The 15,982-nt window shown below is 35.9% G+C and overlaps 1 protein-coding gene across 2 annotated transcripts; it reads right to left on the bottom strand.

The window, feature by feature from the left end:
- Positions 1-218: 218 nt before the first annotated feature.
- On the bottom strand, positions 219-14,897 carry LOC111510421 (farnesyl pyrophosphate synthase). Of its 2 annotated transcripts, XM_074172265.1 has the most exons (5): positions 14,247-14,897; positions 9,289-9,574; positions 3,891-4,270; positions 1,979-2,027; positions 219-623 (listed from the first exon to the last, which is right to left on the bottom strand). In XM_074172265.1, the coding sequence occupies exons 1-5, from the start codon at positions 14,531-14,533 to the stop codon at positions 282-284; spliced, it is 1,344 nt and encodes a 447-aa protein (XP_074028366.1). In that variant the 5' UTR covers positions 14,534-14,897; the 3' UTR covers positions 219-281. The 2 variants fall into 2 exon arrangements, with proteins under 2 accessions (XP_074028366.1, XP_023022105.2); XM_023166337.2 differs by lacking the exon at positions 14,247-14,897 and having other exon boundaries at positions 9,289-9,955.
- Between the last annotated feature and the right edge of the window lie 1,085 nt (positions 14,898-15,982).

Raw genomic sequence — 15,982 nt, 5'->3', positions numbered from 1 at the left:
TTTTTTCGGTTTTCAAAACTATATTTATTTTTTACTTTTTTTAGTTTCATATGCTATAAAAGCGTGTTTCTTAGTTTTTTAAACTATATTTTTTATATATTTTGTTCCACTAAAATTGGTCCACTGTTATTTTGAAATGCCAAATAAAATTGGTAATTCAATTTATTTATAAAATAATATAAAGACAGGATGAAATAAAATACGATACGATACATGTACATTAGGTTTTATTACAGTACTCGTTTATGAAGTGTTTGAAAAAAAATGCCCATCTTTGATAATTATGTTCCCCAGTTACCATGGAACAAATTATCTGAAAGTGTGTAAAACAAATCACGTGGCAAATGTTCAGACAAACTTGAAATTTTGGAGCTGATATTAGATTGAGCCTGGTTTTCACATTTTTTATATTCTTCTTTTAATTGCAAATCGTTATACAGGTTGCGTATTGTTTCAATCGATTTATCATCATTTTTCCCATAGTTTTCTTGGATTATCATTCTCTGGCTGCTGTTAGCTTTCTGAAGAGCCTTCACTACTAACCAAGAAAATTTTCCTTCTCTTATATCGGAGCCAATTTTACCTGTGTCCTCGGGATTTCCATAGCAGTCTTGAAAATCATTCTGAAAAATAGGATACTGAGTATCTTCTAAATGAAAAGTATTCAACAGTTTAATCTCACACGTCCAACAATAGATAGATATTGCAATAAAGATACAGGATAAAATGTGTAGTCCTTCCAGAGAAAAACATTTTTTTTGTATTGGCTCTCAAAAGTTGTCACAATAAATTGCCGAAAAAAACAAAAATATTAAATTATCAAGTTAAAATATATTCTATGGCAAATACCTCCTGTAGCATGATTTTGTAAATATATCCAGCATTTCAAAACTGGAGCGTTTTAATTTAAATTAACTGCATCAACAATCGATGATCTTGACCTCACAAATTCAATTAGTGGTAAATCTTGATACTAAACATTAAAATAAGTGTAAGAGCTGATTTATTGATGACATTTTCAAAAAACATATACATGAATCATTGGCAATTCCAAAAAAACACTGAATAGTATATTCCCGGTCGAAATATCGAAAATATCTATTTCTATCAGTGCTTAGCAATTATTTAATGCTAATGCTCCACTATCTTTGAATACTATTGACATTCAATTTTTTCATTTGAAAAATGTGATATCATTGAGATACTGATTCATCTCAATATGACACAATTAATATTTTTAGAGTTCACAATGTTCAGAGAAATTCCCAATCAGGTTATTGTTGAATAAAAGTTGTGGTGGACGTCATCTCACAGCTGTACAGTTGCAAACCAGTTTTGTTAACAGTTACATCCCCAACTGTCAATACAACCCCAACTGTCAATATGACCTAATTATTAATTAACTGATATTTTTAGAGTTCACAAAGTTCAGACAAATTCCCAATCAGGTTATTGTTAAATAAAAGTTGTGGTGGACGTCATCTCACAGCTGTACAGTTTTGTTAACAGTTATATCCCCAACTGTCAATGGGCTCTATTTCAAGATCTTTATCCAGCTCCGGTTTCACAGATCATGATTATATTCGACAACCCCGTCATTTGTTAATGACAAACAACAATCAAAGCATATTGACATTGCCTTCAATTCAATAAAATATGTTCGATGTCAATTTTTTTTTCTTAAAATAATGAACCCCATTTGTCTCCACTGTCTATTCCGAAATGATTGAAAATTTTGTTAATAAGAACCAATAATTTCAGGAGCGTCTTCAGTAGCAACTTGGCGCCCAACGTTAGTTTCTTTATTGTTTGATATGTAAGTAGCAGCGTTGATATTTTTATTTTCACTAAATGATTGATGTTGCCGTTTACTCCTAGCAGGATCTGCTAATGAGAACTTTTGTTCGACGGGGTTTTTCAATTCTGAACCGATGTCTGTTCACAAAAGTAATGATTAGATTATTTTATGAAAATTTACCTGTATCTGGTAAAAATTTCCTAGAGACGATAAGACTGATCTAACTTGTTTGAAGGTGATTGACAATGTTTCGTGATGAATTTCACTAGTTCGGACTTCCATTGTCTATTATATAAAATGATTTGAAATCCCTGAAACAAGTAAAAAAGTAAAAAAGAATAATTAAAAAAAGAATAGTTGAAAAATAACAATTATATTAAGCAACAATAAACCTGAAATGAAATGATAGTAAAATAACCTACAAGTAAAAATATAATAATGAATAAAAAATTAAAGGAATGCAAAAAAGAAAATAATAAAAATAAAAAAGTGTAGAGATTCCAAGTCACGTTAGTTCACGACGTTTCGATTGTTGGTATCTACAATCGTCTTCGGGTGATGACTGGACTGATTCCTCCGAGAGATGACTATTTTATAGGTCGTTGAAATACTTTCACTTTCTCTACTTTCCATTTTCCGCTTCACTGATTTCGTGAGAGATGACCGATTTGGCGGGAGTTGGTCATTTCTCGTTTGATGATGGGTTTCCATATGTTTCGTATATCTACGCTGGCCTGGCTGAATACGTTGTTAGACAACATGTATGCGGCTTCCTTAAATTTTCTCCTGAACCAATGTTCCTCTCTGTGCAAGATCTCAGCTTGGGACCACTCGATGTTGTGTTGATGGGTCCAAACATGGTCTGCTATTCCTGATTTGCTGGTTTCTCCTCGCTGTGTGTGCTTCTTGTGCTCGGCAATGCGAATATTCAATGGCCTCTTAGTTTCACCAATATAGGATTTTCCGCACTCACAGGGTATCCGGTAAATGCAATTCTTGGAATCGCAGTCCGCGTTTGGGGGCCTGGTTTTCGTGAGGCTGCTACGGATAGTGTTACCGGATCTGAAACAGGTCCTAATGTTGTACTTGGAACCAATTCTTCTTATCCTCTCCGATAATCCTCTGATGTAGGGAAGTGCAAGCACTGGTTGTGACGGCTTCTCTTCCTTGCGAGGCTCCTGCTGTCTTTTGGCCAAAGTCTTTTCTACCATCGCTTTGGAGTATCCATTCCGCTGAAGATCACTTTTGATGATGTCTAGTTCCTTCTCGAGACCTTCCTTTGTATTACAAAGCCCAAAAGCACGGTCTAATAGAGTCTTGATGATTCCTCTTTTTGTCGATTGATGGTGGTTGGATTCGTGGTTCAGATACTGTCCCGTATGAGTGGGTTTTCGGTATACAGATGTTTCCCACTTAGTGTCGGTCCTCTTCACCAAAACGTCTAAGAATGGCAATTCATTGTGGATTTCCTTCTCCATTGTGAAAGTGATGGAAGGTCTCACGTTGTTGATGTGTTTCAGAAAGGCGTCTAGTTCAGTATTCCCATGGTTCCATATTATGAAGGTGTCGTCAACATATCTCAACCAGACTCGAGGTTTCTTGTGGGCTTCTTCAATGGCCAGAGTTTCAAACCACTCCATATATATGTTGGCTATGACTGGTGAAAGTGGCGATCCCATTGGCAGTCCCTCATCTTGTGTAAAGAATTCGTCCTTCAGTTGGAAATAACAGTTTCGCACACAGCATCCTAGTAATTCCATAATTACTTCTATAGGTAGATTCGTTCTCTCTTTCAGGTTCCCGTCTTCGGATAGCTTTCTCTGTATGATTTGGAGTGCTTCTTCGACCGGAACATTGGTGTAAAGGCTTTCCACGTCGAAACTGATTAGTTGATCTTCCTGTGTGACTTCAATTGACCCTAGTAGTTCGACAAAATGTCTTGAATTCTTCACAAAAGACGATGTTTTCCCTTGTAATGGTTGTATTAAGGGAAGTAAAAATCTAGACAAGTTTTGAGTAGCCGAATCTCTGGAGCTGATGATCGGTCTAAGCGGAACGTCCTTCTTGTGGATTTTGGGTAGATCTAACTTGTCGATGTGTTTCTTGATCTGAATTGTTTGCCAAAAACATAGCAGCCACAATTGGAATAGTAAATAAACAATATTCTGCTTTACCAACCGTCAACTTATTATAGTTGTCGATTGTAAAATCATCCATATCCATATTCATTAGATCCATTGATTGTCCCAAAGCTGTTATGAAGTACATTTCCAGAAATAGTTCAACAAGATTGAGGTATTGTGGATGCGCCCAAAAATACTTTCGCAAAATGTAATGAGTACCATTCTCCAAGTAAATTCCATCTATTATGGCTCTCAGACCAACTTTTTTGTTTTTGAACCAGCACGGCCTTCCATATCTAGTCGAAGCATCATCCAAGATGTCATCCACGATTAGGATTGATGATTCAGCCTGAAACATGTAGCAAAATTGAGAAGTCCAGAATTATTGCTGGGCGAAATACACAAAATTAAAATCATACATATTGAAAAATGTGTGTCAAATACTCATGTTATATATTCGTTTCGTTTTTTAATTTTCCGATCTTTCAAGACTTAAGCCATCGAATATCATCTTTTTCATTCCAGTCTAGTCTCATTATTTTCTGAATTTAATGATATATCAAACGAGGTGAATGATCTGCCAATTTTTGTTCGATTGTTCATTCCATCTTTCGATGTGAAGAAACTAGATTATTCCAAAATTCGAAAATTCAACTGCTTCCTGAATCAGAATACTGGCGTTGCAGTCCGGAATATTAAACGGCGGGGGAGGCTTAAATCACGTTGGCGTGACAACACGCGTCTCGTATCCAGTGAATGACAGATTATAAGACAGCAATCAGGCCTTTCACACACGCAGGGCGGCGAATAGATACCAAATTATGACTTATCCATCACACTTCGCATCAAGGTGTGCTGCTGACCACCAAAAAGTAATGCCTTGATAGAACACGAATACTAGTAGCTGCTAAGAAGTCGCTGGTAAGGCAAGCGAGAAGAATCGCAGCAAACTCGCCTTATTTCAACAACCTCCCAGTGTTGTGGATAATCCTCCGACCTCTGACCAGGTGGAATATTTCTGGAAGAGCATTTACTAATCTTAGTCACTTCAGCCCAAGCATATGTCGGAGCTTTCAGCAGAAAGCTTCAACAGCCTGAGCTCAATGAACTGCGCAACCCGATAACCCCAGATGAAGTTCGAACGACCCTTGTGAATTCCAAGAACTTTGCCAACACAGATGGACTGCACACTTATTGGTGGAAACTGTCAGGCTGTGATAGCTGACTGTTACTATCCCCAAAAATGGAGGTTTGTCGATTCCTAAGAATCATATACTGATGAAATTCTTGAATTCTGGTTATAAGTTTGGAAATACTCATTGCATTGAGTATTCGAATGAATATATGAGTAGAAAGGATCAAAGAGAGGCGCCCCTGAATTTGAGAACCTGCACATCGATATATGTGTAACTCGAAACAGTATAAGCCTCTCTATGTCCTGGACGGATTACCGCGAGCCATTTGATACAACATTGCATGCACTCATCTTGAGGTACCCGATAAAATAGAGAGATGCCTTGAACAACTAATAACACTCTGGCAGACTGGCTTCACCATGTCATCTGGTCCGGGGAGGTTACTTTCAGATGGGGTGTATTTCAAAGCGATTCCCACAGCCCCCTTCTTTTCTGCATCTCAATATTGATATTATCCGTTGCGCTCAGAAATACTTGAAAGTATAACTGAGGCACCCCGGAAACTGAGGGTAAGAGGTGATCCATTCGTTTTATATAGATGATTTTGAAAATTACGCCTCTGGAGAAAAGAATCGCAATCAGTTACTAAGGGTGGCAGAAGAGTATACGCATGCCATCGGTATGAAATTAGGGTTAGACAAATGTGCAACGATCCATCTGAAAAGAAGACGATAGGGAAATTACGGAGTGGATGTGCTGCTGGTAGATATCCGGCACAATCTGGGTGCCGGGGAGGCGTATACCTACCTTGACATGAAACAACGCCACTTGAAAGGTAACAGCGGTGAAGTGCTGTCTTCGCGGCAAGTATCAGCACAAACTCCGACAGATCTGGTCATCGGAACTGTCAGGGAAGAAAAAACTTGCTGCTACGAATATGGTTGGCCGGCACAATCTGGGTGCCGGGGAGGCGTATACCTACCTTGGCATGAAACAACGCCACTTGAAAGGTAACAGCGGTGAAGAGCTGTCTTCGCGGCAAGTATCAGCACAAACTCCGACAGATCTGGTCATCGGAACTGTCAGGGAAGAACAAACTTGCTGCTACGAATATGCTTTCCGTTTCAGTCTTACTCTACTCATTGGGAGTAGTGAAATTAACTCACGAGGAGCTATATCAACACGACCTAAAGCTTCGAAAAATTCCACATCCCCATTGGAGTTTACATCCTAAATCATCCGTTCCGTGGTTTTACTCTCCTTGATAACAGAGAAATCGTGAAATTTTGAGTTTGGAATGTCTACGTGACAAAAGGGTACTGGATGGAACCTGTTGAGTCATCAGCAAGTTGGATCTCCTTCTCTGCATGATCACCTACCATGAGAGAACGAGAACTGGAACATTTCTCAGCTGCTCGAGCGACTGACGAACTCGATTTAATATTCGACACTAAACGAGGTGATCACAACTCTGGTACCGAGTTGAAATCCGTTTAGCAAAAGACCTAAATAAAGCCACAGCAATCACTTAAGTCCTGCGACAACAGTGTACAGAGTGCTTAGCTAATTGGTTGATAATGCTGGCGCGCCCTCTCGAATGTATCGGGTCTTCGGCGATAGGTCCGACCAGCTTCAGAGAAATAATAATAATGAAACAGAATAGGGAATATTGTGATTACGAGTATAAGTTTCTCTCGATTCGAAATTAAATGAAACGAAATTTTTTCTTTTGCATTTTATGTCACAAAAATTATTTATTCCCCACGAAATTTCAATAAATATGCCCTTTTTGTATTTTGAAAAGGTGTATCTTTTCATTCATGATATTTATTTGGGATTTTATGTTGGTGCCAAAACTATAAAATATCCCATTGAATTATCAAATTATCAATGTCTTAATAACAGTTTTTTTTATAAACAGCAGTGGAATTTTTTCCAAATGGTGCACAAGAAGTTACAGTACCATAGAAAAATTTCGAAAAAATTTAAACATTTTCTTTCAATCTAAGTTTTTTTAGTAATTCTCGTTATTTTGCTTTTTTTCATACCACTGTTAATTTGTTCTACGAAAAAGCTACTGTGATAGCGAATTATGTCGTGAAATATTTTTTGAAAATCCACCTCACGATTGAATAGTGAGGTGTGTTTTGTTAAATTAATTTGTTTATACAAGGAATCATTAAAGATAAGTTTCTACCAAATATCGTGACAAACAAATGATTTTTGCAAAAAAATCGGTATACAGGGTGTCCCTGGACTTCCTCTTTTCCTCTCGGGAATGTATAGATGGGGTCAAAATATCACCAGTACTTCATATAACTTTTTTTCCTAAAAGTCTTCGTAACCAAGTTACGGGCCCTCGAAGTTACAAAATGAAAAATGTTTTTCTTTGATAACTTTTCAAGTGAATATTCAAAATCATCCAAATTTTGGTAATTGACTAAACAAATGAATTCCGTCGATGAGCTTTCATGCAGGAGTCAGTTGTTTTGCTACAAAGTCAGGAACGGAAAGTCGATCGGAGCTAAATTTAGATTCGTGTTAAAGAATTTCTCCCATAAAATTATAATTATCAGTGAAACTCCTCAACAGTTTAGCTGTGAAGAAGAATTTGAAACATTCGAATGTTGAGTTTCATGAGATTCAGATAACTGATCAACACGAAACGTGATTATTCCACACGTATTATGTACATACAAAATATGGAATGAATTCGATATTTCATAGTAGAGTAGCTTGTTAGTTTAAAAACACCACGAATCTACAGAACTTGATATTTCTTTTGAAAAAATATCTGCTATCACAATTGTGACTTAAACTTCCATATAGGTACTGTACTTTTTGTTTACGACTTCATTTTAGCATACTTTGTATTATTCCTGTTATAAATGTTGTTGAATTAACGTTATCATTATTATTTCTGCTCTGATAATTATTCATTTCAAATAATGGTGGACGAGCGGGTTTGATGTCGTCGAGTGAAACTACATTTTTATCAAGACTCGTTGCTCCGATCGACTTTCCACACGAGTACTTTTATTCATAAAATTGTCCAAGTAACCTTAATTTGTTGAAAAATATTGAAAAATATCCGTCATTTCAAAGTTTTGGGGTGTGGACCATCGGGGGTAGTCCGTTCCTTTGTAGCAAAACAACTGACTCCTGCATGAAAGCTCATCGAAGGAATTCATTTGTTTAGTCAATTACCAAAATTTGGATGATTTTGAATATTCACTTGAAAAGTTATCAAAGAAAAACATTTTTCATTTTGTAACTTCGATGGCCCGTTACTTGGTAACGAAGGATTTTAGGAAAAAAAGTTATATGAAGTATTGGTGATATTTTGACCCCATCTATACATTCCCGAGAAGAAAAGAGGAAGTCCAGGGACACCCTGTATTTTCAGGAGTAATTAATTTTTTGGGAAAGAAAGTTTTTCTCTTTCTACTACTTCATTTTGACACAAAAACGTGGGAATCTTCCAAAAGAAGGAAGGAAGCAATCAATTTCAAAAATTAACTCTATACAAAGATGTGTAGATCATGCAAAAAAGTAACTGTCAGACACAAACTGGAAGAAAAAGCCCTCTCGAAACAGCTATTTTCATATAAACATTCCTATATGAACGCTGAATTATACAAAAAACACTTTTTTCTATTCCGTTTATATTCCAAACATTCGTGATGGAATCGAGTCAGATATCATTCGCAGGATTCCTACGCAAGATGGAGTAGTAAAAAACCAAAAACATTCTTTCCCAAAAAATACGTTACGTTTTCTACATTATTTCTTTTTGATTAGATATTTTTCTCGTGATATCAAAGAAACAGAAAAATATCCGACAGATGATAAGGCTCAAATATGCCTACAATTTGACACCGAACTTGTCCAATTGAAGGACTTAGACAGCAGGCCCACTCAGTATTTGGTCAATAATAAAAAATAACCCTGAAGGTATCTTTTTTAATGAAATTTCCAGTTCTCAAAATCTTCATTTTGCTGAAATTTCCTACATCACTATCGAGAAGGTGAAATCAAAAATATTCGAATTCTGTGATTTTGATACATTAACTGAATGTGAAAGAAAAAAATATTCTGTTTCTTAAATTTCACTTAATTTCTTCTTGACCGTGACTTAACCAGGAAATTGTTCATCTAGAAACTACTTACGTTACGTAAGTAATTCTGTTCATTTATATTTCAGTACTTGCCTAATTACTCAAGGGCTTACCGTTCTAAAACACAATCCAAGTATAACTGCTAACTTTATATTTTCAGTTGAGAGGTTCTCTTGTTTTTCGAAAGCCTTGTATGCTGCAACTGTTGCTTTACCCCTGACATTATTTCCATAACCAATATTTGATTGCACAACTTCTCTGAGCTGCTCTTTCAACTTCGGAACACTTCCATATAATTCTTCATTGACAAGAACTTCCACAAATTCAGGAAAATATCTCGTGAATTCATCAGCTGATTCATTTAGAAAAGGGTTCCTTTGAATTAATTTCGATGACGCTCTGAAAAAAAATCCGATTTTAGGGTACTTTGTAAACTTTTCAATAACATAACCATGCGTAGATATTATTGTCTGACACATATTCGAATACATTTCATTTCTAATAGTCCAAGATTCCAGGGCTCCCAGACCTTATTCATTTCTTGGTCATTCATTTCATATCATAAAATATATAATAGGGTAGTTTTAGTGTGTACAGTAAACGTGTTTGTGTATGTACAGTGAACATGTTAACATACAGTGTGTGAAAGCCAAATGGAATAAATTCATTATGTCGGTTACGGTACATATTTTAAGAAAATCCCGAAACACATCAAATTTAAATTATAATTTGATATACTTCAATGGAAAAATGATACCCCTACCTTCAACCCCCGTCGAATGACAGGTACAACCCCCTATTTTTCAAAAGGAAAGTATAGGTGTGGTATATCTTTTGAAAAGTATCTTCATTCTCTATTTAAAAATGTTATCGCTTTCAAGTTTATTGCAACAATTAAAATATAATAAATTAAAATCATGTGGTTACCAAAATTCGATAAAATACACTCAAAACTTATTGCAATATACTCAAAACTTATTTCATGTTAAGGTATTGATAACAAGATGATTATAAGAAAGTAAGTAAAAACCATAGCAATGTTCCTTCAAAAAACTGTAAATAATTTCCGTGGCAACATTAGTTTGAAACGCCTTGTCAACATTAGTTGTCAGTATATTAATTTAAGTTTAAAGTTCGTTAACTTCAAGTCTGACAAATGGTTAGATCAACGGAAATGCATAAAATAACAGTTTTACAAATGATTGGTTGAGGAGATAAAACTCCTTCCTGTTGTGTTCGGGTTTTATCTTCCTGTTGTGTTCGGGTCCTGACTATTTCATGAGAATTTTTCTAATTTACCGCCCATATCTCAAGGAACAATAAGCAAAATAGAGAAGCAGTTTCGCGAGTTTGGTCATGTGAGGCAGATAAAAAAAGCAGTTGCCAATACAATGAGTGATGAACTCAAATTAGATGTGATCCTTGAGTTTGAGGAAAACCCACATACATCGAGTGGACAGGCATCCACTATATTCAATGTTAGCCATACATCGATAGTAAACATATTAAAAGAAAATAAAATGCATCCCTAAAAATACCTACTTAGAAGAAGATGATTTTGATAGAAGAACTTATTTTTGTTAGCAAATGATGGACATGTTGGATAACAATATCATCCAATTAGAAGACGTTGTTTTCTGATGAATGTACTTTGTCTCTTAACGGTCATGCTAATCGGCAAAATTTCCGCTACTGCTCAACGAAAAATCTTCACTGGATGAGAGAAGAACACATGCAATACCCTCAAACGGTTCATGTTTTGGCAGGGATTATGGGAAACTTTATCATTGCTCCCTTTTTCCACGTTAAGCAAATTTATATACTGATCCAGGAAACCCTCAAGTTCCAGTGAATACGATATGATTTCAACAGGATGGAACACCACCACATTACCAAGTTAATGTCCGGCAATACCCCGATACAATATTTCCCAATCGGTGGATAGGGAGGCGACGATCGATTGGATGGTCAGCACGATCACCTGATCTTTCATCATTAGATTTCTTTTAATGGGGATATGTGAAGAGCAATATGTACAAAACTGAACGTTCAGATTTGGATGACTCAAAAGAACGAATAACGCTTTCGATTATGTCGGTCACGCCTGATATGTTAAATAATGTTAGAAGACAGTTTTATTTGAGATTAGGATGTTGCCACGACGTTCGCGGTGAACATTTTGAACATCTACTTCGTTAACATCCATAGTTTTTTTTTCGTATTCTACATTTCATTACGTTTTGCATTTCATTTTAGTTTTTGAGTGTATTTTATCGAATTTTGGTAACCACATGATTTTATTTTATTTTATCTCAATTGTTGCAATAGACTTGAAAGCAATAACATTTTTGAATAGAGAATGAAGAGACCTTTCAAACGATATATCACTAACCTATACTTCCCATTTAAAAAATTGGGAGTTGTACCTGTCATTCGAAGGGGGTTGAAGGTAGGGGTAGCATTTTTACGTTGAAGAATGTCAAATTATTATTTACATCTGTTCCAGAATTTTTTTAAATATGTACAGTAACCGAAATAATGAATTTATTCCATATGACTTTTACACACTGTATATATTTCCGCCAGCTTGGGCTGGCATAATCAATTGTTCTCACTTCATTTATTGTCTTAGGACTGATTCTCACGTATGTTGTAGGGAATATTGTAAACAATTTGAAATTAACACTGCCAGACACCTTCTGTCGGCAGTATTCATTGCCAGACACTTTAAATATCTAAAGTGAAAAACAACCTCACTCATAATCTGAGACTTGATTTTCATCTATTATATTCAAAGGTCTATTTTGATATATTTCATTAGGTGCCAGACCAATCGTACGGGCCAAACACAAATCGTGTTTAAATTGTCGCTGTGAATAAAAACGCGCACATAGTAATCAAGAGCCTTTTTAATAAGTAGTCTAATGAAAGCCTTCAATAATAAAGTAATTTCTTATTGTCTACTTGATAAAATTATTGGAATATATTGCTAAATTTATAATGCATGATCTTTTTTGTTTAATAGTATTTTCATTATTTATAATTCGTATTTTTTTTTCGAATCTTTTTCATAATCCTCTTCGTTGAAATTCGATATCCCTTCAGCAGTTTCCACAGTTTCTTCCTTTGTAAACACAAAGAAAAATATTCAGTTGAGTATTCAAATCAATGTTGAAGAAGCTACTGTGTTAGCGAAACATGTGATATATTTTTCTAATAAAGTTTGTGGAGACCAAATCGTGAGTTGTGGTTTATGAAATTACTATGAATCTTCATCAACTAACGGCCGAATCAATCAGAAAAAAAATTCAACCTGATTCTTTTCCAAACGATTTACCGACGTAATTACTAGATAATTGGTTCACCAGTTGGTCAAACTATTAGTTGAATTGATACTGGCTGGCTACTGAATGAGAGTTTGCTGAACAAATTTCGATGATATGGCTTGTCGGATCATTTTTGTGTATGGTTCTTCAGCGTCCTGAAAGAACGTTCCCTGCAAGTGGATATCTCTTGAATACTTTCCCCAGCAACGCTGGTGTTCCCCAGGGATCCATATTGTCTCCAACCCTATTTTTATTGTATATCAACGACTTATTGGGAAAAACCAATAATCCAATATATTGCTTTGCGAACGACAGCACACTTGTCATTTCATTAGGATTTCAGGACATCAGCTACGGAAGCATATCTTCACCGGCAGCAGGAGGTTGTATATCTTAATGAGGATCTAGAAGTGATTTCGAATTGGGGTGAAAGTAACCAGGTTCAATTTAATGCCAGAAAAACCCAGGCATCGGTTTTCTCTAAAAAGATAAATGTCTCCGAACCGAATATAATAATGTCAGGTCAGACAATTCCGCTTTCTGCTTCGATAAGTTTATTGGGCGTTGATATGGACACCAATATGTCTTGGCACAATCATATCGCTGGAATTGCAAAGGCTGCTTCTCAAAAGTTCGAAACACTGTTCCGAACCAGAAATCTGTACACACCTCAGCAGCTTTTGATGCTTTATAAAATACAGACCTTCTTTGGAGTATTGTTCTCATGTATTGAGCTCTGCCCCCAAACAAAACCTGAAATTGCTGGATTCCATCCAGAAAAGAGTCATCCGTGAGAATTTCGACGCCCAATTCGTTTAATTTGTGAAACGTGCGGACGGGCGTTGCCGTGGAGCAGAGTCGGACCTCTTCTGTTGACCAGTGCCGGCTGCTGCTGATGCAATTTTTGGTATATTTCGTCGATTTTCTCGCAAAAGGACTCGTGTTGGTTTGGCCCAGTTGCAGGAAGTTATAGTGGATCCTGAACGTCTCCTGTTGTCGTAGGTGATGATCTTATCAAAAAAAGACCGTTTTGGTTGCGCGAAAGCGAAGACGAACAGACTTCGAAACGTGAATATTTCGTTTTGAGCCTTTTGACCTTTCTAATACGTTTTAAACCATCAAAAATTGCATGAGAGGTGGTGTCCATGCGGTAATATAATTTTTCTTTCCTGAGAATATTTAGTAGAGTTTCCTTTCTCCAAAAGGAGAAAGGAAAATCATTTTTCTTGAAATAAGAAAAAGGACCAAATAATATTTGACAATATGCGTTTGAGTTTATGAATGAAAACATATTTCATTATCATTCTTGAAATATCGAAAAAATATTTTAAAATGAAGCACTACTGACGGACATTTGGTTTCGAAGGTGAAAGTATATTAAAGTTTTAAAATGAAAAATGAGAATTTTTCGAAAGGCCGGGTTGCAAGTTAGCTGAGAAGGAAGAGTTCTGCAATGGCAATGGCTCTCTAGTAATTCTTCCACCGGTTTTGATATTACCTGAGAGTACGACGTAAGCAGTAATTCAAGGTTTCGATCTTGGTAATTAATTTGTCAGAATGGAAACTTTCTATAGGCTACGGAAATTAAAAAAGTATCGCCAATACTTATAGTATTGAAAGTTAGTGCATTCTAATTTTGAACTTGAACTTCATTTCAGAAATGTTGATGAAAAGAACAATAATTATAATGTCAGATTATCTAACGGAATATTCAATATTTCAGGAATCAATAGTATAAAACTTACCGAAAAATATTTCCTGAGGAAAGTGCTCGTTGTGCAGTTTTTAACAAAATGAAATCACCACTTGAAGTGGAATAATGATTTTTTTCTTCAAAATTGTATAATTCACTAATTTGACAAATCGATTTAATATTACGGGTTCTAATTTTGGAAAATCCTATCTGTCTTGCAAAATACATTATGCTTGCTCTGACAATGAAATGATAAAAAACGGAAAATGTTGAATAATTATGTATTTTTACGTTTTGTTTATGGCTGGAACTATCAAATACTTGAATATATATGTACATTGAAAATAACTTTCAACATGCTTGGCGGGAATAATCAGGTAGATAAAAATAATGAACAAGTTTTTTATAAAAATACTATAAAGAAATTCATGAAGCGACATTTTCATTTCACAGATGTCAGTCATAACTACTTAGTCAAATATATACAGAGTGTCTCAGTTCTCATGGACACTCCCCCGTATCTTCCGTAATAATTGAGGTAGAATGATGAAACTCTCAGAACTGATGAAATTGCTCAAAATGCACATACCACTTAAATGGGGTTGGCCAAAGTGATATACAATGCCCGCCACTCGCGATGGAGCAACCCGTTTTTACGGTAAAACATACTAGGGGGCAAAATAGGCTCAAAATTCCTTCAGATTCGTGATCAGGACTACCAACTCACTACGAACACACTTTTTCGTGAAAAAATTAATTTCAGTCCTGAAAAATCCGAATTTGTCTCTCAAACACCCCCGTATCTTCTGTAATAATTGAGAAAGAATGATGAAACTTTCAGGACTGATGGAAATGCTCAAAATGCACATACTACTTGAATGGGGTAGGCCAAAGTGATATACAATGGCCGCCATTTGCGATGGAAGAACCCATTTTTACGATAAAACATACTATCTTCCGTATTTTCTTCTGTATCTTCCGTAATTATTGAAGTAGATTTTATTGGTTTTGATATCTAAACACGAACCCGTCAATCAATTGTTCAAGGTACCGTTAGGTAATAAGGCCAGACAGGTTGTAAGGCCATATCGTTCAAAGTCACAACAGAATCATTCTATGCGCCTAGCACCATTTGCATGAAGGAAGCTTCCAAATGACCTGAATGAAACATGGATTAGGCGCAGCAGTAGCGTTTCCGTTAGCTGGCTGCACGTTGTCAACTGATTTCTTGGATTTTTATCCATCGACTTATATAATTAGCTACAAAGAGGTGAGTGATATTTTTATTATTACATAAAATTGTTGTCTATACTTGGGTACGTATGTTCATGTTGATATTAACAATTGATATTACCCGACGTAAATATTTACTTGTATCTGGTACTAAGACCTATCCTGAAAATCTATATTTTTTTAAAATTTCAGATATGGGTAAGAAAAAAAAGGAATTAGGGCTAAGTGGTCAGAAGACATGATGTGAGAAGCCTTACAACTGTTCAGGCTAGGCCATTCCCAAGACTCTGTGTCACAGCGAAGTGGTATCCCCCGTCCGACATTGAAAAACCCTCTAAAAACTGGCTCGAAAAAACGAGTATTAGGAGCAAAATCCATCCTAACCAAACAACAAGAAAATTACTTGGTGGAAAAAATAATTAAATTCGCACAAAAAAGACTTCCGCTTAGTCCTAGTGTACTTCACAGAAGTGTTCACAAATCTTGTGAAATGCTTAATATAACCCATTAAAACAGAGAAAAACAGTTAACGGAAAGGAATGGTACCGGTCATTT

Source organism: Leptinotarsa decemlineata, unplaced genomic scaffold (genome assembly GCF_025532065.1).
Source record: "Leptinotarsa decemlineata unplaced genomic scaffold, Ldec_3_MD MMD2_tig00000035_RagTag_RagTag, whole genome shotgun sequence".
NCBI lineage: Eukaryota > Metazoa > Arthropoda > Insecta > Coleoptera > Chrysomelidae > Leptinotarsa > Leptinotarsa decemlineata.
The sequence above is the reverse complement of the archived record's forward strand: the minus strand, read 5'-3'. Positions and strand labels throughout refer to the sequence as shown.